Source organism: Anopheles ziemanni, chromosome 2 (genome assembly GCF_943734765.1).
Source record: "Anopheles ziemanni chromosome 2, idAnoZiCoDA_A2_x.2, whole genome shotgun sequence".
Taxonomy (NCBI): domain Eukaryota; kingdom Metazoa; phylum Arthropoda; class Insecta; order Diptera; family Culicidae; genus Anopheles; species Anopheles ziemanni.
Genome location: NC_080705.1, coordinates 83747093 through 83763098, shown reverse-complemented (window position 1 = coordinate 83763098; position 16006 = coordinate 83747093). Strand labels below are relative to the sequence as shown.

Genomic DNA, 16006 nt, shown 5'->3' with positions numbered 1-16006 from the left:
ATAATCACACTTTTATCTCGGAAATCTTTCCCTCGCAATTAACTCTGGTTGGTATATATTGAATGTTTTATACAAAAAAAATCTTTTGAATACAGTGCAATGTCGCATTTCACGTTATCCAACAGTTTAGCTAGAAAACTAACAACCAGAAAAATAAATAACAAGTACTGTTGGAGAAAATTTGTTCAAAAGAGACAACAAAATCACCCCCCAATCTATCTTTCTAAGTTTCAATTGCTCTGTAGGTCCGTTCGAAATAATTTTATAAGATTATCGTCTTAGATAATAATCCTTTAATCGGCCGCTGGTACTAAAATCATCCAACTTATCTCTTCTAGCATTCCCATTCGTGTGGCAAGCCGGGCGCAGCATTTTAATTACCCTCTCGGAGCGTCTCAGGATCGAACCAACGTCATCTCAATTCTTCATCTCGTGCCCTCCTTTTTTAGGGTAATTTTATTTTCCTACCGACGAAAGGAAAGGATTCGTGGTGGTACGTTTACGCTCGGTTGCGTTCGGAATTGAGATGCAAATTAAGATTAATTTTTATGTGCCTCTCGGTGGAGCCATCGGGAGGATGGGTAGGGCAGGAAGGGGGTCTTATTTTAGGTGCTCGTGCGGTGAAAATTTGTTGTTGTCAGCGCACCTACTTAGCTGATGATATGTTCCGTTCGGTTTCGGTTGTTGTTTGATGGGCTCCCTGTTGAACATTCCGACCGTCCGTTTGGACCACCTCCCACTCGGATTTGGAGCAACATGAAAATTAATTGCTCCACCTAAACGTGGAAAAAAAGTACAAACAGGACGGGAGGACAACTTCTCCAACAAGAAGCTGCTTAACCGTGGTTGGTTGTTTTTTTCCTCCTTTTGTAGCATTAAAGGTAGCCGCATTCAATTTTACTTTTAAGTTTCACCCCGTAAATCGAATCGTAGGTGGACCCCCTTGAGGTTTCCGGTGGGGGGCAGTGCGAGCTGAGGTGATAAAAATTGATCATGTTGTTATGGACTTTTTCCCTCGGTGCAACCCCAAGCTTATTCATGCACAGCAGAGTCCGACGCCGTTCGAGGTTTCGGGGCAACACTTTAATTGGGACCTTTCGTTTCGTTTCCTTGCCGAACTGTTAGGTTCCTGTTTGGGTTTTTTTGGGTTTTGTTTTATTATTTTCCTTCGGCAGGTTTCCTCCAAACCCCATCAAGCTTTGTCTTCCATTTTGGTGGACTTTTTACCGACTTCGAAAAGAACGGACCACCCCGAGAGGGAAAATCCGTCAAAAAAACGGTGCAATCGGAAGCCACTTCACCGGATCCAGCCCATGCTCGATACCTAAACGCTCGTGCTTGTCGGGTGCAAAATTCAACGCCTCCGAAAAGCGGGAGGTCTTCCACCGAGCATCCAGCTGGGTGGCCTTCGGCCCGCCTCCGCCTTCGCCGGAATTGGGAATATTAAAATTTCGAACCATCATTATTACACCTCGTTATAGTGAGCTCCACTCCTTCCCTCGTGGACATACACAGACGCACACACATGCACATGCACCCACCATCAATAAAACCTCTTAATGATTCCTTTTCCAAAGTGTCAACCGGCCGGTCGGAAACGCGCGATGCATCCGAGCTACCCGAGCTCTTTTTGGAAGGTTTTATTTTTCCCGCCACTTATCAACACTTCTCGCGGGACCGTACGGGTTTCCGTCTCTGTTGGCGTGATCGCGAGACGGTTGATCTTTGCCTCCGCGCTCCGTATTCTCCGGGTGTTTGGTAGCTACTTCCTCCTCCGAGCGTCCGGCGGTGGATTTTGGGGTTCTATAAATACTCGATCCACGACTTCTCGATGCCGAAGGTACGTGTGCGCGATCGGCGCGTCCTTTCCGAAACCGGCAAAAAGGTGATGACAGGTTGAGGCTGCCCCGAAAACCCCTGCGTCCGGAAAGAGATCGGAAACGGAATGCAATAAAATTCGAGATACGACAAAGGAAGTGGAGGTGAAGAAGAAGCAGCAGCAAAGAGAAGTAAACCAGAAGGCCGCGTCGGGCGGGACTGGGATGAATTTAAATGAGTCGTCCACTGGGAGGAAATGAGGCGGCGAGCCAAACAAGAAGCGAACCGAATCTTGGCCAACCGACTGAGCAACCCCCAGGTCGATACGAACACACACACACGTATGGAGTCGTCCTCGAGGGAGAAATGTGGAAGGAATTGAGTTCGCCAAAATAAAAAGGTAAAACAAGGATGACCAAGAAGCGGTTCGAACAGGCAATCGGTCTCTTCGATGGAGAAATACGGCGCGGGGTGATGGTCCGGGCCGGGAAGGTCACTTCGATGGCGGCCGGTCGAAAGAAAACGAAAGAAAAAAACCACCGACGGCACACGCGGTACGTAAGTAAATTTGAAATTAGATAAAATGAAACTGTCAATTAATTTTATTCTCAGCAAATAAATTTCGTTCCGATTTTACTTGTCTTTTTCCCTCTCCTTCGCTGTCTCGGCTCGGCATCCTCGAGGATGCTCTCCGTTCGTCGCCGCCACTCGATCGAAGTCTTTCCGTCGTTTCCGGGACTGGGAACCTCTTGGCTAGTGACCCCTTTTTTGGGGCCGTGTGTCTCGCGTCTCGGTCCCTTCGCCAGGGGACGTGCTCGCGTCCCAAAGGTGGTCCCCGGGGCGAATAATTAAGCAAAATTGTTTTGCGTTCTTGTTACGTTGGCTCACTCTCTTAATCTTGTTGTCGTTTTTTTTTTCCTTTCCGCCACCCAGCGGTTGCCCTTTTTACGTGTTCTTTTCCTTCTTGTTACGCTTTCCATTTTCTGATTTTTCCCTTACACTTTCCCTCCCTATCGATCGTTTAGCGATGGTCGCGGAATTTTCTCACCTCGCACCAGTGGTCTCTTTCCGTCTCTTTCTGGTCAGGGGACTCAGATTCGCCCACAACCATTGGCACTAGTACCATTATAAAGTGTCCGGTTAAGACAGCATATACAACGAACGTGCCAGAAGAAACGATCGCACTTGGTGCGTTTGGTGCTTTGTGGGTGTTAAAAATGGCCTTCGAATCGGACTATGTTAGGTTGGACGGGTTAAAGCTGAAGAGGTGGGAGAAGGAGGAGGGGAGAGGTTGGAAAATGGTAGATTAGATCGCGAATCGCAAAAGCCGGATTTGGAACGCGTTTGCGCAAAGACGCGTGTGAGAGCACGCGCGCACCGAAATGGATGAAATCGCAAACGCACAACGGTGCGAAAACTATGCGCCAATGAAAAGTGAATTAAATCACGATCGAAAAACAAGACCCCCAGTTGGTTGGTGGCGGGGAGATAATCGAAATGCCAATTGCATCCGCGCCCGTGGTTGATGAAATTAGTGGACGGAAAGAATGCCGGCGAGGAATTTTCTCATTTCGCAACATTAACTGCAGTTTGCAACCATTCGTATCGGCACTTGGAGCGTGTGTTGCGAGTGTTAAATACATTCATGTTGCTATTTTATAAGCAACTTTGAACCATAGAATGTAACAGCAATGATAATATCGGTAAAAAATATTAAGTAATATTTTTCAAATCCAGCAAACCGTTTCATTCAGTATAGCTTTTATATTTTCTAATTGATTAATTTTTTTTGGGGTGCCCATGGCGTAGCGGTAGCGCGAGGAAACATCACACCACAGGTGTGGGATCGAATCTCGAGTCTGGCACCCTCCGGTATTACGAACGGCTGACCACCGATCTATAATATACCGTCTTTCGGTCACAAAAACTCTCTTCGGAGAGAGGCCTTGTCCCACTAGGGGATGTCGTGCCACATAAAACAAAAAAAAAAAAATTGATTAATTTACTTCATAAAGCTTGCTGATGATAGCTTATTATTCCAAGCAGTATCTATAAGTATCTATAATTTTGTACCATACTCATAAACATAAACTTGTATATAACAAACGAATAAAACATCATTTTTATTTTGCGTATCGTAAATTTTTGAGCTTAGTATTTCGTTCACTAAAATTGCTTTAGTCTTTTGCATGTTTTCGCATCAACAAATTCACACATTTCATTCAAATAGAACAAATTTCCGAATTGCCGTTTTCCGAAATGAATTTTTCTTTTAAGCTCGTGCTTGGTGACAGATTAAATTTATTGAATATCTATATCAAATCAGAGAACAAAGAAGCTCGTTTCTTAAAGCGGAGCACTGTTGAAGGGGTTTAACCGAGACGTACATCAACCGGGGCACTTACTTCGCACGCTGTTTACTTTACACGATTTACAGCCGGTTCCCGGGCGCGTGAAAGCCATTTCGTGAAAGCTTCATCCCGAAACGCACACGATTGCCCGGGTAAACCGTGATGGATCATTCGGCAGTACGCAAATAAAACCGTACCGTCGGTGTCGTGAGTGATGTTTGTGTCAAATCTATTCATTCTGGCCGAACTAAGGACCGACCCTAAGGGCATTACTCACAGGTCGCGCAAGAGTCGGAGTCGGAGAAAAATGTCCCTAAACCAACATACACATAAACACACTTTGGAGGAAGAGAAGAAGTGGCTTCGAAAACGAAGGGAGAAGAAGGTAAGCGAACTTCGGAACGGGTCCCCGGAACCGAGCTGTTCAAACTCTTTCGCATCGATTGATTTCCGCTGTTCGCTGTCAAGATATGTCAAGCGCTCTTCAGGAGGTCTTCAAAAGGCTCCCCCATCCTGCCGCCGTTACCCTCCCCGTTCGTTACATTCTGAATATGCCCCATATGACAGCTAGAGTGTGAGTGTTCGCCCCAACGTGGCGATAGTGGAGATAAGGTTTGCGGTCAAACAAGCAAACGCGAAAAAAAAAAAATATCGAACTGATACGGAATGGCTTCAAAGGGTTTGGTTGGAGATATCGTTTCAGGTCGCCATGATAGCGACTCCAACTGACAGAGAGAGAGAGAGAGAGAAACACAAAAGTGAGACTGGCAGAGAGAAAGAGAGTGTAAGCACTTTGCAAAGGACATAGAAGTCCCTTTCCTTGCTTGATGAAACGCGAGGAGTGGAGAAGAAGAGAGCGGGAGTTTGGGGAAATATCGTCAATCGGTAAATCAAAGCGAACTCCAAACGGGGTCAAAATTGATTGCCTTTTTCTGTATCACAAAGTGAAGGAAGCGAAAGCCAACGGTGGGCAAAGGGGTGTGTGTGTGTGTGTTTACCCGACGAGAGGTTATTATTAAAATGCCCATATCGTACCGGTCGGTGAAAACTCTTTCCAGTTTTCCCCCCGCACGCACCACACCGCGATTTCCTTCCCCTACCCCCTTGTTTTCACCAATTTATCTCATTAGTGACATATTTTCTGACGCAAAGGCAAAAACAGAAAACCACCAAATGACGCAGGTTTGTTGAAAGAACGAACGAATTAGAACGGAAAGGTGTTTATCACATCATCGACCGGAATCGAGGTTATGGAATGTATTCCATTTTCTACGGAAACCAGCCCCCCGGTATCATGTTAGATGCTGATAAGCATCGCACTCTGCCGACGAAAAGCGTGCTTCGTGTTTCGGTGTAATTATAAGCGAGAAACGATAATCACCACTCGAGCCGCTAACGAAACCGGGGCCAGCACCGGGAAACGAAAATAAAATATCATCGCCAAAGGACTCCTTCACGCGAGTGCGTAACGGTATCCATCGTCACCCTTTTCCGGGGGAGGCCATATGACAAAAATTGACGTTATCAGTACGACAAAACCCGCCGTCAACAGCTCCACTGAAAAAGGCTCTCTATTTATGGGAAAGGGAGGGTGAAATAATTAGTTAATAGCTTATCCATCGTCGTACGGCTATTTACTTTGATTTGTCGGTAGGAAAAATCAATTCCACCACCACCAACGGGGCAGCACTACCATCGATCGTCCTCGATTAGCATGATGTCTCCGTCCGTCGCCGGATCTGATAAGTCTTCAAACGGGTCGTGCTCCTATTTCAGGAAACCGATACCATATGTGTTTCTCCTTGATTGAAGATTGACATCAAAAAGGGTCGGGTGTTGGAGCTCGGGAGGGGGCGGAAAAAACAAATCACTCGTCCCGCACATGACATTAAATGGCCACAATTATATGCTCCGTTTGTACGACGTTTCGTTTTGTTGGGAAGTAATCGGAGCCTATTTTTGAAATCTCCTCTAAGGCTAAGTTTCAAGGCTGAACTCATTAGCTTCCTAGGACAAATTTCGGTAAAAAAGTATTCTGAAGTGAATTCTTCAGGGTTCTTAGACAAAATATCCCCCCAAAACATAAAGGTAAGCTGTTGAACTAATGCGATAATGGTTTGTTAAAACGTGGTAAGGTCAGACGGCGAGTTTTCTGTTCCTTGGCGATGACCACACATCGCGTTTGTTTGTTTCAAGTATCATTTGCTCTGTTTTTTTTTTATTCAAAATCTACCTCTAAACTATTTCCCCGCCCACCCGAGGAAGGTCTTTCGGTGTCGTTCGTTTTTGGTTTTCCTCTCCCGAAGTGAAATTCAATACCAATAATCTGCTTACTCCCAAGACGCTCTTCCATTGCGCCTTACCAAGAGTGTCCATTACTTGCGACGAAAAAGAATACTAGACAAAGGAGGGCGCAACAAAGCAACAACAAAGTACATCGGTACACACACACACCAGTCCTGGTATGTTGTTCGAGCGCACGATTGGCCGCACTTAACGACGTTGAGTTCCCGCTGCATTCCCTTTCCCCGCCAGAGAGTGAACAGGAATGTCGAAAATTGTGGCAAATGAACGAATCCCTTTTCTCCAACCGAGATTGTGGGTCCGGGTGGAGGAAGTGGAGAAACATGGACGGTTTTGGTTGCGGTTGCAAATGGACAAAGTTCTTTGCCGACCACCGGAACACACGTCGGCGGAGTTGGGGTTGGACCGGCGCGAAAGCCACTGGCGAAGCCATTTGGGTAATTTCGTATTTATAGCAAAAGGGGTTTAATTTACATCTTGTTATACATTTATTTTAAGTACATGGCATCGGCGACGACGACCACGGCGACGACGACGACGATGGCTGCGAACGATCAAACGCAGGCGATGGCACGGCCCGGCCGATGGTGGTCGGAAGTAGGGCGAACTACTATTATGCTTGCATTTCCTTTCCGTGGAGGAAACCCACGAACGGGCGATGGGATGGAAAAATGTCCCGGGCTCGGGGAACGGGCTGCGAGAGGAGAAACGTCCATGCATTCCGTGAATCCTGCCGGGCGAACGATAACAAAAATGTGTCTGGCCGGGAAATCCCTGAAACCCCCTCCCCGTCGTCGGGATGAAAAGGGAGAACCACCGTTAAGTGTTTGGTCAGTCTGGCTTCCGGGGCGCTTTAAGGCCGTCCTCTTCTAGATCGTTTTTTCCACTAACACTCTACAATGACGGCACATCGCATGCGCACCTACTACTTACACACACACACACAACCACGGACTCGGAACACTCGTAGATTTTGCGGAATCCTTTCTAACGAAGTGCAGCGCCGGTACAACATTTTGCAAATGCACTTCCACACTGTTTCCGCATTACACGAGTAATCCTTTATACTAAGTCGGTTGTAGGACTTTTTTATCGACGTTTCTCCGCACACATACTACTACCATGTTTTTCTGGATCGTGACACGCCGTCAGCGGGAAAACCGTCCATGGGACTAGGTGTTATTGTGTTTTTGTGTGTTGTGCCTTTTTTCTGCGATAAATGTTCCAGGAAAACGTGCAGTTCTGAGAAGTGAAAGATTTGTTTGAACGATGTTTTCTGAGTGACGGAAATTTATTAAAACAGTTTCTGTTCGGAAGAAGTTTTCAAACAACACGTTACTTTTTAGATAAAAAGGAATTAAAATGAACGTGTTGGAATTGGTGACGATTGGAACATTTCAAACAATCAAAAATGCAATCTTTCTCAAACAAGGTGAATTTATCAGATAGCATAACAAACTTCCTGAGCAAAAATCGATTGTCCCAAGTTCTTCAAAGTTCAAATGTTGGGAATTCTTTTAACATATACACAAATTTCGATTATTAGTTGACATGCATGAGACAATTCTTATTTTTATATAGCAAGTATTTAAAGATTTAAAATGAGTATATTGTAAGAGTTTGTTAAAGCATTTAAAACAGAAATTTATCCATATTCCAATAAAGCTCCGTGTTTCTCAAACTTATCAACTCAAAACTTATAAAACTTGAATATTTCATGAAAATGTTTCAAACAAAGTAGCAAAGTGTCAAAAATGTAATAAAGTGGCGCATTTTTTAAAGCCGACAGACCAATTTCTCTTCCTCGTAGGAAACAATTTAAACATCTCTCACTTTCGTTGTCCTGGATCGTGCGTTCCGCAGCATCCTACAACGCGTCCCACAAATCCTTCACAATGCCTTGCGGATACTTCCTCCTCCTCCTCTCCATCTTCCTTCGTCTTTCCCCATAAGACCCCACTCCGGGAGGGGATAATCTCCGCTGGCCATAAACATGCAGTATTTGCTACATTTTCGCAGCCCGCAGTTCGCACTCTCGCATTTCAGCATTATCACCATCTCGGCTTCGGGGAGTCCTTGCGGCCGGGCGAAACAAAACAAAAAAACTGGGGCCCTTTCTCTGCCATGATGGAGCACACACAGCCACACAAACCAGCACCCAAGGATGGTGGACAATTTATAGAGTGTGTTTGTGTGTGGGAAACTGGAATGAAAACAGAAAAACCTTCCTTACCTCCCGAGCGGGAAGCCGGCGAATAATCGAGTGAGTGGTTTCGTGACAGGAATGCGAAATTCAGGGCTCATTAAGTGGCCCGGCATGCCTGACCCGCGGAATTGGCATGGTTTTTTTCGCTCCCGTTTCTGGTTTAAGTTTCTGGTCTTAGCTCGAATGGCGCGGGGTTTGTGATCTCGGTCACTCACTGCCGTGGGATGGGAAATTCTTCTACCGCTAGTTTTTCAAAGGCTTTAGAAAGAAAGTATCGTTTTGTTGGAGGGAGGAAAGGGATTTTACCATTTTTTTGTATCAAAGAAATTTGCAGGAAAAAATTCCTTCTTCAACAAGAAAGTTATATTCTTCATTTTGAAAATTAAAATTCTGAATAATCGAATTTGAAAAATAAATAAAATCGCTAGAAATAAGTGCAAAACTTACCAGTGGGGAGTAGAAGGCGGAACTGTCCACGCCGATGCTCGGGTAGGGGTTCTGCTCCGTCGAGGGGTAGGGCGTCCCGTACACCCCCACGCTTCCGGTGGGAATGCGCGAGTAGCCGGACAGGGCGAGCCGGGCGGAATCGTACTGGCACGAGCAGACCGTCTGCCCGGACACGGGATCCGTCATGATCGGGCGGCCATTCTCGCAGCAGGACGTCGTCGGGCCGCCTCCCCCAACGCCACCACCGCCGCCGCCGCCTCCCCCACCTAGCCCACCGCCACCGAGGGGTGCATTGTTTTGCGAGGTCTGCGAGACGGCACCGGGGCTGAGGGCGCCCGACGGGGCACCCGTGGCCGACCCGCCCGGACTGAGCGAGGGCGCGTTGGTGGCGGAGATCGGCGACTGGGAGCTTGCGGTTGTCGTCTGTCCTCCGCTCACGAGCAGCTGGAAAACGAAACGAAGGAAACGAAGGGTGAGGAAAGACACATTCATCAAATAACCAACCACGAAACCATTGAACTTCCACCTCCCGAACGACCCGAAAACGAACGAACGAAACAACCCAACCACCCGAAAGGTAAAACCAACCGCAGTGGGTTCTGCATTTTAATTAAATTATTATCGATCATCGATCGTCATCTCCAAAACTCGGCGATCAATCGACGATTGGCTTCCCCCAAACGCTCGTGGGAGGGAAGTCCCGCTCGATTCCAGCCGATCGATCGATCATATTCGCATCCATTCATCCGTATTAATCTCTTCACGGAGTGTTAATATGCCGTCAAATATTGTCTCTTTTCTCGTCCACTTCAACACCCCGAGTGGATGGTTCGAAGATTCCGAGAGGAGGTGGTGATGGTGGCGAGGACCCCCGGGGAGGAAACGTCAAGGAAGCTGACCGATGAGCGATGTAACGAGGAATGAAGCGAAGTAAAATTAAAACTCGAAAAAAAAAACTCAGGGGACGAAGGCGAATGCGAGTCGTGTCGCTTCTCGAGTCGGGTAGGAGTGAACATGGCGAACGCAAACAAATTCTGGCCACGTCCAACACAATCTAACCAATCTCTCCCAAATAGATACAGAAACAAAACAACTAAAGATGAAGAAAACGAGCCTCTCCACAAAAAAAAACCACAGGAATAAGATGAAACCACGAGAGGTGAAAAAAAGCGCAACAGGCTTAAATAAATAATGAATCTAATGGTCGGTCATTTTAGCTTTTCTTTGCCCCTTTGTGGCTTTGTGGCGGGTTCGGCGGCGGCGAAGATGGATGTCGATCGGAAACCAAAGGGCAGGAAGCAGCAATAAGCTTGCCCGGGCGGGTTGAAAACCAAACCAAACAAACAAACAAAGGCCGACCTCGGGTGGGAAAAGAAGCCGGGCAAACAAAGGGCAGCCCCAAAAATTCATTTTGACACTTTAACACACACTTCTTGTGTCTCTTTCGTTGGGGTTTTTTTTTACTTTTCTTGTGCATCTAGCACAATTTGATTGTGAACGTGTTAATCACTCCCGGAAAGCCCCGAGGAGGGCGTGGAATTGTGGCGTGCTCAAGGTCCGGTTCGTTATTTATCGTGCCGACGTCATCGTCTTCGGAAAAATCGACCCCCAAAATAGGAGACGCTTAAGAACGGAAATGGCGGCATAAGGTCTATCTTATCCGGCCATCGCGGTTCATTGGGACCCGTTGGGAGGGAATTAGATTAGAACCTTCGCATGCCTTTTATCGACTCACTGGTTCTGTAACGAGGTTGTAAAAAGCGGAGGAAGATTCCCAAATCCCGGGAACGGAAGTGGAGCCCAAACACCACATCTGGTCAAAGTCGATGGCGAAGGCATCGTCGTGGGCGAAAACGGTGAATGCTGGTTAACGGACGGATGATAATTTGGAGCCACAATTCAACCGGTTGAAACTATCGCGAGAAGTTAACGATAGCAGGGCTCACGAAAAAAGGGTGAACCGAAGATGAAAGATGTCACACAGTGGAGACACTTTTAAAAAAGAATAAAACATCAACGACTAGCGAGTAACAGTGGCGTGCGGCCACCAACTCCCCGAAGGGATCAGAAAGGAAAAGAAACCGGACCTCTTCGTCAGCCCACCGCGACAAGTAATGACAGACCAGACACTCCGATCCGAGCCCGAGTCAGGAGAAAACGTTTGAAGCCGTCAAAACGATCCAAAAAAAAACCCTCTCCGAGTCGAGGAAGGCAGACGAAGCAAGCCAAGCAACACCGAACTGATGATGATGATGCGAACCGAAGGAGGAGAAGAAAAGACACCTATCCTCCCGGTCGAAAATAATCAAAAGACGCGTCGCGTCGTCGCACGTCGCGCTCTACAAACGTATCAAATTACCCGATGATAGAATGGCATAGTCAATTTGATTTTAATATTTGTCATATAATATGTTAATTTACAGTTAAATGCGATTATAGGTTTTCTCTCCTCCTCCTCCGTCTGCGGCGCTGGTGTTTTGGTGCTGGAGTTTCGGCAGGACGTTGTTTACGTTCGGATTTCTTTCGGACTTCGAACGTCCACAAGTGTCGTCGGTCTTTTCTGGGGTTTCTGCTTGTCTAGAATCGCTTTGCGTTGACATTCTTCCCCCTATCTTACTCCTTTTTTGTTCTTGCTGTGTGTCTCTCGCCTTCACCTTTTGCACTACACTGCACCATTGCGTGCGGAGGTGACGACAGCCATGACAGACAACGGCCGAGACAACGTGCCAAAACTCAGCCCCGAGCATACGCAAAATGACGCCCACACGGATCGATGGCCTTTCGGTCGGGTCACCTTTTCGGAATCCCAATTTTACTCGCATATATTTAACCCCTTTCGATAGGCAGACGGGCGAAACCCCGAAGCCAACCGTCTAGGACGTGCAAAAGATCGATAAAAATCAATATATTTTAACCTGCCAGTTATGGACCATGCCTTTTGTTTCGTTTTTTTTATTAATTCTGATCGGAAATTTTAATCTTATTCACAAATTTAACGCCAGACAAAGTGAGACCGAGGCATAAATCTTACGGACGGACGGGCGGACGCACACTCGAACTCCAGACAGGGGGCCGACAAAACCGAGAGAGCAGAAGGACTTCAACTAACTAACCTCCTGTTACGGGCGGATATGGTGCCAAAATATTTGGACAAGCATCAACAGGAATTATATCCTCATCCTCAATCTCTCATACCTCCTATCGGTAAGGATCTCAGGTCGGACATGGACGGGGTGGTGATAATGAATCCACCACCTTCAAGAGCTTCATGGTGAATAAACCCCAAAGACAAGGGGTAATTGTGATATCGAGAGGGATTAAGCTGCGTAACCGGAGTACTCTTGCTCGCTCCCTTTCAGTTATACAAGTTCCTGCAAGCTTCCCGCCGAGAGTGACACTTTGCCTTGGAAGGGCTTTAATTAATAAAGTGACTTGAAGGCTCTAGAAAAGGAGCGCCTACACATATGAGAAGGGACCACACCTGCATCACACACACACACACACACACACACACACACACATACTTCCAAAAAAGGGAAAAGAAGTATCGAGATAGATGATCCATCTTTTCGCAATCCTTTCGTGACATAGGATTCTATGTATGGCTTACCTCCAGAACGCCTGGTATTGGTGAAACCGGTGATTTTTACGAAAAGAAATAACGCACCAAAACCTATCGCAAGGTGGTGTTGGTAGCCGCTCATCCAGAGAACAGGAAGAAAAGATCGGATTAAGGGAAGGATAAAGTTTTGCCTACACCCAGGATACGCACCCGAATACGCTCCCGAAGTCAAGTGGGATGGCGAAACGGAGCCAGGGCTGAAAAGGATTTTGTCTAGACAAATTAAGCTACCGGAAGGGGGGTGGACAACAAAAGAAAGCCCCGAAATCCCCCGGGTCTTTGGAGGGGGAGGGGAGGGGCGGGTTAAAACGAGTTAAATGTGAGTGTTCGCAAGCACGCAACGCTGTGCGATGGGGTTTGGAAAATGAGAGAATCATCGGAGCCGGGAACGGTTGCCTGACTGACAACGAACGTCGTCGGCGCGAAGACAACGAGACGTTAGAGAGGCCGAGAACGAAAAGGGAGAGGAGATTGGCATCTTATGCAGCATCGGTTCCGGTAGCATGGTAATTAATCCCGCAACCGACACGCTGGCGAAAACATTGAAACACACTTAGCACGGCACATTCCAACCGGCGAGCCTTTGCGCAATAAGGGCTTTTTGGCATAGGAACCGAAGGGTTTAAAAGGCGAAAAAGAACTTGAAAACCCCAAACGAGCATAAAAATAGCTCACCTCTGTTTCGAACGTGTTCAAACAATAGTGGAACACTTCACGGTCAATAGTGTATATTGACATGTTTATTGTTATAATAAGAAAATGGCACATAATAAAAACATTAACGAACTGATAACTAACCGCTTATCACCATTTCATAGTTCGCCCAATTGGTGTACATTAGTTGACGGTTCTCACTCTTACATCAACTCCTTCTTCATCCACCTACATTGCGAGAGCTCACGCGAATCGCCATCAGAACGGCGCGTTACTTTACAGCTCGCGCAAGGAAAACATTCGTACGCAATCAGTTTGCCACAATTAACCCGCCGTCCCTTCGAGGTGTGGAGGGGTGAAGGGCTAAACAAAATCAACCTACGCCCGATTGATTTGATAATATTTCACTTCCAGCCGTGTTTTCACGCCGATTGTGCTGCGATACGCGGTTCCGTTGCGCATTAGCAGGTTAAGCTGTAAACGGTGTTACCATTTGCTCCACCACATAGGTTTTGCCCCCCGCGATAAGAAACGAACACCCCCGCGTTGGGGTCGAGAGGGGGGTGGGGGGGATCGTAAAAGAAAAGGCTGAAGAAAAATGCCACCTAAAGGTTTTGCATCAATGAAGCCCGCCAGAAGTTTTTCTCGCTCTTCGGTTTTGGATGAGTCTTCGCTGGATTAAGCTTCCAAAGTGTGTTTTAGTATTCTTCGACCTTTCCACCGCCCAAAGCGAGTGGAAACTTCACGGAGAAGCAACGCTAAAATGCTAATCAATTCGCTACGCCTCCAAAGTATATCAAACTCACTGGGCGAAACCGAAACAATTAGCTCGAAATAGATAATTAGAATTTAGTGCAAACGAACGTTTTCTTGGCACAATGGGGAGGGATCGAGATTGACTTTCCCACCCACCATGGAAAGCCATTAAAGGGAGCGGCTTCAGTGAGTTCCCGCTCGAACTGTTCCGAAAGAACAGTTGCAGCTTTGTCGTCCTCCCACATCCAAGGTGGGGCCTTTTTTCCCTCGGTTTTTCTTGCCGCGCAGATTACATTTTCCTCCACTTGTTTCAAGGATGCGCATCCTTGACAGTCCTGTTTTCTTTCCCATCCTTCCCCCCACACCACGCCAAAGTTTGCCTTTGATCGCACTCATTTTAATGATGTCTTAAACAGAATTAATTTGGTGATTTATCTCCGTAGCCGTACATCCCACCACAATTGTTCGTCTTTTTTTTTTTGGGATCTTGTAATGCTGTGCCGTTTCAGAACCACAGAAATCATGTTTCTTGATGGCCGGGCGCAAAGGAAGAGGGAAGAACGGTGGCGGAGGAAATGCGACCACGGAGAATCGCTCTAATCTTTACCCGGTTTATTATGGTAATTTAAGGGGCTTCCAAGGGGGGAGGGCGACTATTGACAGAGCAACAGCTCTCGGAGGAGAACGTAAAATCAACGGTCATAATTTAATGCTCTGTTTGCATACAACCTGCTTGTTGACATGGTTATGTTTCGAGCGTTTGCATTACCTCAAACTCATTTTCTCTTTCTCTCTCTCCGTACCTAATGATCCTACCACATAATAGATCATCGTCCAACCGTCGGCCATCAAATGGTGGCGGTTTGTCTCAGTGTATCCTCTCCCCCCCCCCCCCCCCCCCCCTTTCCCCAACGCCATAAACATGCTTAACGAACCTCTTAGCCACTCGGTTCCATGCCGTGCCGTATCGTATGACCAGTAAGTATCCATTTTATGTATGATTTATGATTTATTACCACCCACAAAACGTTAGGCGGCTAGCGCGCACGCTGAGAAGCTTTTGCAGGAGGAACTATTTAGTGGCCTTTTTAATGCTCCGCCACCGGTGTCCCCATGCCCCATCATCATTATCATTATCATTATCGTTAAAAATCGAAGCATTACACACGAGGTGGGCGATTAAGTCGTCCGCAACTCCATTGTGCGTTCTGTGTCGTAAAGTGGTTTATTGTTCCATCGGGAGGAGGAAGAAGAAAGGGAGAGAGAGAGAGAGAGGGAAGGTTCGCAAATGTATCAAATACTATTCCTCCCACTTTATGACGTTGTGTGTGAAGATGGCTCTATTAATAGAGCCCCTCAACTGGTTTATGATGCGGGTTTGGTTTCATTTTCTTCTGGAGGAAGTATGAAACTTGGTTAATTCGTAGCCCGGTTAGTTCGTTTCATAGCCATTTATCACATAAATTGTGAGGTTTTACTTCCAGCTTTACTTTGTTTATATGTTTTAATAATATTAATCCAACTAATGATATGCATTAAACTATGGAAATTGATCTTTTTCCGAAAACGCTAGAGGCACGAATCGCTTTTCAACCCGTTCGATTATCACTCCCGATTGCAGTACATTATATATTGCGAAAATCACCCTACTTAAAGCGTTGCCTAAAATTTGCATATATTTTTTCTCCCCGATCGGCCACTTTTTTTTATTGTATTGATGTGGTCCTTTACAGCGGGGTAAAAAAAACACGGGACACGTTCAAACCACCAAACGATGAGCTCGGTGAGAAAATCGGGGATGAAATTTTATTAAAGAATGCAAATAACAACAATCGAGCCGTCGAACGG

The 16006-nt window shown here is 46.5% G+C and overlaps 1 protein-coding gene across 1 annotated transcript in view; it reads right to left on the bottom strand.

The window, feature by feature from the left end:
• LOC131287782 (homeobox protein araucan-like) overlaps nt 1-16006 on the bottom strand; it is a 104109-nt gene that overhangs the window by 42498 nt on the left and 45605 nt on the right. The window contains exon 2 of the mRNA XM_058316869.1: nt 9127-9570. Coding sequence (XP_058172852.1) covers nt 9127-9570 — 444 coding nt within the window. The remainder of the gene's footprint in view (nt 1-9126; nt 9571-16006) is intronic.